Genomic DNA, 9909 nt, shown 5'->3' with positions numbered 1-9909 from the left:
GAATGAATCTGAACTTGTAGCACACTCCAAAACCGTAACAGGGTTAGGAGAGAAATTTGGTTTTGTCTATGTTAAAAATATTAACTATGAGTTATTAGAACAACCTCTTTTATTACTGATGAATTTACACCAATAATTATACATTTTTACAGATTACATAGTAAGAAAATGCTGAAAGTGGACCAAAATATTGAAGAACTGTTGTCAAAGTTGTTCCCATTTGCCTCAAGGAATAAAATTACTGCACAACTTTTTTTTTCCAAATTAAATTTCTGTGCTAGTATACTACAGTTAGAACTTGAAATAAACATTTACTATCTTTTAGAATTATAAGAAAAACATGCAATAAAAATCAATAGAACTACTTTTGCTTAAGTGATATAAAGTCAAGCTTCAGCTAAGTCACTTTTTTCCTTTTAAAAAAACCACCCAAACTTCAATAAAGTAACTTAACTGTGAATTTTGCTTTTTATATGCATCTGTGTTTATATACATATATATGAATATACATACATATGAACACACATATAAATTCATTCTACTACACAATCCTTTTTAGACTTTGCTAAGTATATGCCACTGATAAAAAAAGCACATGAAACATAGCTGTAAAATGTCAGCATCCTTGTGAGGTTCCTTCCTAAATAACCTATAAACAATAATGGAACCTCTTATGAAGCATTTGCTTTTACAATCCAGCCACTTGAAGCCATCTGAAGGTGAGTTGTGTGTAGCTGGGGAAATAGATGGATTATGATAGTGCAAGGGGAAATACTTTGTATTGGTGAAGATCCTGTCCCAGTAGGAGTAACCACATATTGCTTTTATTTCAGAAAGCAGTAGACAGATGTACCTGGAAAGGTCAAAACAATGTGACAAAGAAATAATTTGACCTGTATTCATTTTATGAATGGTCCTTATGGGAAACTTTAGGGCTTAAGTGAAACATGCAATATTTCTGCACAGCATTTTTTTTTACTGCCTACAGACCTGACACAGTGCATCACTGCATGGCACTGTTTGAACTTACTAGGACTGCTGAGAGGGAGAGCTCAACAGTTTGCATGAAGTAGACTGGTATTTCTGAGCTCAGTAACTGCATGCTGCTGGGCAGTACTGGGAGAACATATTGCTGCTAACTGGCGTTGAGCAGGAACATGGTATTCACTGCATGGCAGATGACAGACACCAGACCTAGATGTATGTTACTATATTCCACAGCCTTGGATCTGTGGAATTCAGAAACCTGTTGAAATTATCTCTACAGTGAAAGACATGCCCAAATAGGTAAGGCACTTTGCAGTGTTGGGGACCTCAATAAAGGACAAATGGTAATGAAAGGCTGTCCAAAATCCCCTACTTCTGCCAAAACCCAAGCTTTGCCAACACTAAGTATGAGATGTGGATTAACAATCTGAAATTCTTTTCTGGGTCACTACTTAAATATTAGTTATATTATTAATATATAACTTCCCCCCAGCATACAGTTTTAAAGCAACATATGTTTTAACTTCAGTCTAATGAGTAAGACCAGAAAACACAAGATCAAGCGGTAGATTTAGGCCCTTTGCAGCCTAAAGAGACTCTCACGTGCATTTCTATCTCTGTAGCACACTGCCCTACCCACACACCACAGGCAAGACTGAACCTGAGGGGCTGTGTAATTAAGGGCATGAGATTTATACAGCAAGAGCCCAACTGCAGTCAAGTCCTCTGACACGAGGTAGCAGTATGGCATTTCATCCCCAATGTCAGTACTGCAGATCAAGTTATGCATTTTGTGTCTTTAGGTAAGTTATCCCTTGAGCACTGCGGTTTGAATTACAGAAGGAAATAGTATCTATTACTGCAACTACTGAAACATCAACAAATACTTTTAACCTACCCATAATATTTTACGTTCCCTTGTAAAAGAAAAGGAGCTGAAAGATCTAATAATTCAAGATCATCTTCTGTGGATCTCACAGGAATAACACAATTAAACCTTTTTGTAAGCTTCCAGATTTCTTTCAGTGTTCCACCTATTAGAAACAGAAAAGCATGGTTTCTTAAATTGTAATCAGGAATAAACTGAACAACTTGCATTTCTTGGCTGATTAGACACTGATTTCAGGACCTTCAATAATAATTGAGACCCACTATTGAAAACTCACAAAACAGCCCAACACCTTCTCACTCTCCACTTGACAACAGACTCGATAAAGAAGCAAAGAATGACATTTATCAAAGCAGATTCCTTCATATCTTCCTCACCACTATCACTGTAACCAAGAAGCTGTATTTAGTTAGCATCATTTTCAAATAATTTCTCCTATAATTTTACTAGCAATTTTCTTGGAAAAAACCCAAAACAACCAAATGGACTTCTTATACACATGTATTCACATACACACATATTTAGTTGTTGGCACTTCTAACATCTGAAAAAAGATTTACCAAGTTATTTTAGGAAAATGGGGTAGATTTTTTTTGTTTGTTTTCATAAAGGGTAGATTGCAGAAAAAAATAAAAGGAAAAATGTCAGTTTGGAACATGTGAGAAATAAAGCGACTATCAGAACTAGTTGAATATAAAACAAAGCAGAAAACAGAAGGGTCTTAGTCATTAACCCTTACACAAAGGACCACCTACCTTACATTTGCCTATTCACACCACTACTTGAGCACAATTGAAAACTTTGCTTTCAACTCTGAATGGTACTATATGCAATTATTTTTTTATTATATTAAAATATTCCTTAAAAGTATTCTTGCTAAATTGCTTTGTTTAAAGGTCAGTGGCTATTTCTCTTTCCTGAGGAAATCTGAAAACATTACCAAACCAAAAAAACTCACACTTTGAGTTCTATTAATCTGAAACAACACTGACATCCAGAGGCTGACAAAGTTAATTGTAGGCTTGTGTTGCCAGAATCCTTCCCAGCGTTTCCACTTCAATACTAAAACCAGGTTTGTTTAGAAGACTCAGAGAATTTTCAAATTAGAACTGAAAACCAGTAAGCAGAGCTGGAAAAAACCCATATTCACATGTTAATTTTAGCTGAAACAACAATAAACTCACTGGTATAGTTTTAAAATAGACAGAAGCATCTTACAAGACCTTCACGGATTACCTTTTCCTGTTTGCACAACAGTAACTTACAGTTCCAGATGAGCTCTTCTTTTCTTTGAAGATACCTTTATGAGCATTACAACTGACACTGAATACAACTTCCACATACCTTTGTACACACTCAGAATGGACACGGTGCCATAGGAAGTGGTGTATTTGCAATTTATCTTACCTTCTATCATAAGCAAGGTATCTTCAGGCTGTTGAAGCATTTCATCATGCTTTACAAAATGGATAGCTATTTTCCTTTGTTTCTGGTCTTGTGTAGTCCACATTACAGAATCATACCAGGATGTATTGTGCAGTTCTGGGTTTGGGGCAGTAATGGCAGAGCCTTGTAAAATCAAGTCAAAGCCATCTGCATCTGGAACTTCTTGCCTGAAAGCATTTCCAAAATGAATAAGTAAATTCTAACAGCTTCTCCTTAGGCAATCTAGCAACAAGGACAACAGTACACCAAATAAATATTAGAATACAGTCATGAGAGTGAAAGTACATAGAGGAAAAATATCCTCATTGCTATAGCAGTTTAACATTTAGACTTGCATAGTATATTATGACTTTTCATGTTAATAAATATGCTAAGTAATCTAAATTTACCTAGGAGCAGAGGCAGCCTAGTGGCTTCACCCACACATAAATCCATGGAAAACCAAATATATCAGCTTTCTGTGATTTCACATAACTGCACATCACTTCATTAGAGTCTAAAGACACTATATCCTTATGTAATTTCAAGTTTTATGTTTTAGTATATTTGACTTTGCATATATTGAGGAGGAAAAAAGTGAAAAAAGGACAGAAGAAGAATAGCTTCGTGTAAGTACTGCAAGTGGAAAATCTGCAACTCTGCACCACACAGTTTCTTTCCTTTCCTGCTAGAGTGCACCATGTGTGCATTTCCCCTTGTCATCCATGGAGAAGTAATAATGCAGGCCATTCAGATTTTATCAATATTGCCAAAAACAGGCAAAAAGCCACTGGGTGGCACACAGATTAAAGGTGCAAGACAGACCTGCTGGCTTCAGGCTGAATATTAACTGTGACAAAAAGGACAATGAAAAAAAAGGCAAAAGCTTGGGCTGTTTCATAAAACATTGAAAGAAAGCAGGTGTCAAGCTTTAGAGTGGAGCTAAAGGAAAAATACCATCAACTCATGCAGATTATTCTGATGATTTCAAACCCAAGAGCATCTGCTTCCACCACTGAAGAGAACAATTCCTGCCTATGAATCCAAACTTTATTATTCGTCTGCAACGTCTGTAGAACTAGCACACAACAGGTCTTCCCAAACCTGAACACAGTGCTGTTCACATGAACTCTGTCTGCCTGTGTTCCTGGACTACTACTTCAAATGTAAAGGCAATGGACCTAACATAATAGATCATCTTTCCAGACATACCTATTAAACTCTTCCAACCTCTACAGCCCGCCTGTAGATTTCCCACATTCCATTTCATGAGGCAGGAATGGAATGAGCTGATTTTGAACTAAGCTACACACAAGGATTGAAACTTCTGTAATGTAGATAAATAAAATTACATGCATACATACTGATATTCGGCTATTTACAGAGAAGCTTCCAGTTGAGGCACAAAAAAATAAAAATACATCTCTCACAAAGATGTTATAGCCAAGTGTTTATCTTACTGGATAAATTGTTAAAGGATCAAACTTGGATCGAACTTTGTTCAGTCAGGCTCTTCAGCACATGCAGTGCTGAAGAATGTGTAACAGAGAAGGTTCATGTTTCCCTCCTGGGCCTCTTAACTCAATCCGGGCTGATTCCTTTCACCTGACGCCCATAGATGAGAAAAAAGAAATAAATTCCTGGGAAAGGACTGTAAATATCCCATCACTGCAGCAGGATGGTGGTAGTAGTAAATATGCTAACTAAATCCTCAGAAATCTCTCTAGTTAAAAGTCTGCCATGATTCTGTGGCAAAGTGAAGACAACAATACTTGAAATGGGAGAAGACCAAAATGAACAGAAAGGAAGATATTAATAAGTCAAGAATATATAAAAGGACTGAAATATTTATGGAAAATTTTGGGAGAAGGATAAAGTTCGTAAAGAACAAACAAAATTTCATTACAATTGTATCTGCTTATTACTACACAGAGTTGCAAATACATAAACAAGTGACAACAGTGGCAGAGGGAGTTGGTAATTATCTCCTTTTTATACTTGGCAATAAAGACCATGTACTTGTATGTTGTGAAAATCCAGTACTTCCTCTTATATTAGCAAGCAAGTGAATGTTGTAAGAACATCTGATGAGGACCAATATTGTTACTATCACTGCTAGTGTGATACTTTGCATCCAAAAGCTGTAAGAGAAGCATAGCAGGGCTGTTTTCTTGTCTCAGTCATGTTTGTATCTGATAAAACTTGATTGTGCAAAAAATTACAGAAGTCTAGGAGAATGCTAATGTGGCATCATTTAAAGAAAGCAATAGTTAACATCAGCAACAATAATGCTGTTTGCTTAGGTCTGATGGTAGGTCAGACAAAAAAACGTGATACAGGATTCAGATGACCACCAATATTACTTCAGTGCATGACACTCAGCAGTTTCATCAAAAATAGGCCTTTTCAAATAAACTTTCCTTCATTTTTAAAGGAATATACAGCAGAAATGGCATATGATTATTTGACTGAGCATTATTTGATATAGTGACAAACAGCATTAGAGGGCAAATAGCAATGATAAAATGGTCACTGAGCTCACACAACTCAGAGAAAAGATAAAAATAACACAATGAATGGTGTGAATGCCCCATTCCTGAAAGTGTTCAAGGCCAGGCAGGAAGGAACTTTGAGCAACCTGGTACAGTGAAAGGTGTCCGTGCCCAAGGCAGTGGGGCTGGAACAAGATGATCTTTAAGGTCCCTTCCAATCCAAGCCATTCTATGATTTTATGATTTCCCTGGTATTTTTGGATCCAGAAAAGATGCCTGAAGATGCCTGGAAGTATCCACTGTAGCCAAAGTGTATTTTAGTCATACCTCTTTGCACACCCTATTTTAAAACTGCAATAAAGAAACAGCTACTTAAATATAACTTTGGTATAGAATAAACTGCACTGCTGCATTTGAAAATAAAGAAAAGTGGGTTTTTTTGAAAGCATTCAAACAATTCTGTAAATGGAACTCATCTGATGATTTAAAATTTTCCCATTACCAGTAAGTTTAAATCTGCTCAAAATGACATACATTTACATTCAACTCACTTTACACACAAAAAATGAAAACAAACTGAAAATTCAAACATCCCAAAACATATAAAACAATTCCTAATTGCTTATAGTGCATGAAACACTTACAAAGAGTTGCATTTGGAGCAATGAAGTTTAACAGACTGATGAAGCTTCTGGGGCTTGTAAGTTCTCAGCTTTGCTCTGATGCGATACTGCTGAGGAGCTGTGCTGCTCACAATGGTTTTCAGTTCTGTGTTACTCAAATCCTGATGATCTGTTAATACTGAAACACATACAAAAAGCACCATGCAAACCTATTAAACACCATAATATTTGCAATACAGGAAATGGCAACTGCAGCTATGATTTTCCCTTGATTCCCAACTTTTCTTTCCCAGTTTTATCAATGCAACATGTTACTGGAGTCTTTAAGACAAATCACAACAGGCTGTGCAGCATGGTGCACTTCAGGGTACAGAAATTCAACATGTAGAAAAAACAAATGGAAGTAGAATATACAAATATGCTTTATTCCTTTAAAAACTGAATAAAACTAATGTAACACACAAACTTATACTCTTAGAATAGTTCTTCCTATAATAAGTGAAAGATTATTTCAGCCTTTGAGGTGATATCTCAAAACTATTTTTGTTCTTAGCAAAATTAAAATTCAACCTGAGGTCAAAATGTTACCTACCTGTAACAGGCAACTGCTGACATCTCTGTAAGTGTGATTCAAGATCTAAAATCAAGAACAATTTCCTAATTATTTTCCTTCCTTTTCTTCTTTATCATGGGGACACACAAAAACATGTAGGCAAAAAGGCAGATAGATACATATGCAAAACCAAAAGCTGAACAGAGGAAAATGGAAAACAAGAGTGTAGAAGAAAAAAAGCAAAGTAACCAGGAGACAAACACTACAAATCAAAGAGTTATATCTGAGGAGAAGTTAGGATATACATTAAATAGGAATGCTCATCAAAATGAACACTTTTCAAAAGTATACTGTAAATGATGCTGCTGACGTAACCTGTATTCATCCCCTGTAATCCTTCTGGACAAGGACATAAATACATTATTCAAACACCAAAATGGACTGCCTGGTCTCTCCTCTGAACAATCTCTACTACACACACAGAGTGCAGTAAATACATGCAAAACTCTTTCTAAATTTGCAGCTATGGACTGGACACGAAGTATTTATTTATTCTTGGAGTTTGCACGCTTTTAGAAATATCCTGTCGTAGTAAGTTAATAATACCTACGTAACATCATTTTAAAAGCTAGAAGCAAAGACATAGACCACGTCCAACCAGTTTTAGAGTTCAATTTCTTTTTAGTTATTCTTATCCTGGGCTAAGATTCAGAGAAGAATATGGGATCTGTAGAACTGTCTATAAGATAACACGTTTCCATGGTGGTGCACCTTACAGCTCTGCCACTGACACAACTTTCCATTCAATGGCTTAAGAACAGCTCTTCAACAGCCAGCTGTTTCCAGTGCCTGTCCCTGCAGAATCCCCCTTCAGAGGGAGGCAGTTACATAACTCTGCTTTGTGATTTAATATAGTATGATTAAGAAACACCATCTGTGTTTAAGAATTTATTCACTACCTCCTAGGAAAGTATCTTTCCATGTAATATGAAGGGCTCGTGCTGCGAGACAGAAAGGGTAATGTAAATTTCCAGTCCAACAATCTGAAAGAACTCTCTAAGGCTTCACATGCAAAAGTAAGATTACACACTTACAGAAGCAGCAACTTCATCCTTCTCTTGACCATATATATCTGTTAGAAGAAAGACTATGTCAGCATTCAATTGCTCTTACCTGTAACATTGCTAAAAGTGTCGTCAAATTCCAGTGAAGCTGTGCTTTCCATATTCTGACTGCCTGCCTGATCCACAGATTCTAAGCATCTAAAAATAAACAACCAAATATTTTACAACCTAGAGAAATCTTTCATGTATCTACATACATGCACATATATATATATATATATGGGATAACATGAAATCTACAGATTATCAATACACAGATCTAATGTTCAGACATAAATGTTCTTCCAGCAGAGACATAAAACTCAACTAAGTCAGAAGTTGCAGGAGGTTACATTAATGATGCAGATGAGACACTCCTTTCCAAATCATTTCTGGAACATTAAACACAATATAGTGCCAAATGAAATCGGTACTTCTGGAAACAGAATTCTTGATGAAGGAATATGGACTTTGGTTACTTACATTTTCCTAAGGAAAAAGAGTTTGTAACTTTTGGAAGCAGAGGCAGACCACTCAGGAGGTCTACAAGGATGTTATGCATGGAGAAAATTAGAAGGGCCAAAGCCCAACTAGAACTTAATCTGGCTACTGACATAAAAGACAACAAAATTAGTTTCTATAAATATATCATCAGCAAAAGGAGGGTTAAGGATAATCTCCATCCTTTATTGGGTGTGGAGGAAAACACAGTGACAAAAGATAAGGCAAAGGCTGAGTTACTTTATACCTTTTTTGCCTCATTCTTTATTAGTAAGACCAGTTGTTCTCTAAGTACTCTGACCCCTGAGCTGGAAGACAGGGATGGGAGCAGAATGAAACCCCCATAAGCCAAGAGGAATTGGTCAGTGACCAGCTACACCACCGAGACACACACAAGTCCATAGGGCTGGATGAGATCTGGAAGACAGGGATGGGAGCAGAATGAAACCCCCATAAGCCAAGAGGAATTGGTCAGTGACCAGCTACACCACCGAGACACACACAAGTCCATAGGGCTGGATGAGATCTACCCAAGGGAGGGAGCTACCCTGAGCTGGAAGACAGGGATGGGAGCAGAATGAAACCCCCATAAGCCAAGAGGAATTGGTCAGTGACCAGCTACACCACCGAGACACACACAAGTCCATAGGGCTGGATGAGATCTACCCAAGGGTACTGAGGGAGCTAGTGGAAGTGCTCACTGAGCCACTTTCCATCATTTACTAGCAGTTCTGGCTAAGCAGGGAGGCCCCAGTTCACTGGTAGTCAGCAAATGTGATGCCCATCTAAAAGAAGGGTTGGAAGAAGGAACCAGGGAACTACAGGTCTGTGAGCCTGACCTCAGGGAATGTCATGGAACAGATTACCTTGAGTGCCATCATTTGCCACATGCAGGACAACCACAGGATCAGGCCCAGCCAGCATGGGTTTATGAAAGGCAGGTCCTGCTTGACTAACCTGCTCTCCTTCTATGGCAAAGTTGCTTAAGGGATGAGGGAAAGGCTGTGGATTTAGTAAAGCTTTTTACACCATTTCCCACAGCATTCTGGAGAAATTGGCTGTTCATGCCTTGGACAAGTGTACTATTTGCTGGGTAAAAAACTGGCTGGATGGCTGTGCCCAGAGAGTGGTGGTGAATAGAGTTAACATCCAGTTGGCAACCAGTCAAGTGCTGCTCCCCAGAGATCAGTATTGGGGCTGGTTCTGTTTAACATGTTTATTGATGACGGGATTGAGGGTACCTTCAGTCAATTTGCAAATGCCCCCAAGTTGGGTGGGAGTGTTGATCTGCTGGAGGACAGGAAGGCTCTGCAGAGGGATCTGGACAAGCTGCGTC

The 9909-nt window shown here is 37.7% G+C and overlaps 1 protein-coding gene across 1 annotated transcript in view; it reads right to left on the bottom strand.

The window, feature by feature from the left end:
* Positions 1 to 9909, bottom strand: part of POT1 (protection of telomeres 1) — a 53255-nt gene that overhangs the window by 5778 nt on the left and 37568 nt on the right. Inside the window, exons 11-15 of the mRNA XM_009074339.1 lie at positions 8143 to 8231; positions 7009 to 7053; positions 6438 to 6594; positions 3284 to 3489; positions 1886 to 2021 (exon numbers count right to left, since the gene is read on the bottom strand). Of these exons, the coding sequence (XP_009072587.1) occupies positions 1886 to 2021; positions 3284 to 3489; positions 6438 to 6594; positions 7009 to 7053; positions 8143 to 8231 (633 nt within the window). The remainder of the gene's footprint in view (positions 1 to 1885; positions 2022 to 3283; positions 3490 to 6437; positions 6595 to 7008; positions 7054 to 8142; positions 8232 to 9909) is intronic.

The sequence above is a fragment of the Acanthisitta chloris genome, unplaced genomic scaffold (assembly GCF_000695815.1).
Source record: "Acanthisitta chloris isolate BGI_N310 unplaced genomic scaffold, ASM69581v1 scaffold7135, whole genome shotgun sequence".
In the NCBI taxonomy this organism is placed as follows: Eukaryota; Metazoa; Chordata; class Aves; order Passeriformes; family Acanthisittidae; genus Acanthisitta; species Acanthisitta chloris.
This window is presented reverse-complemented; position numbering and strand designations above follow the sequence as displayed.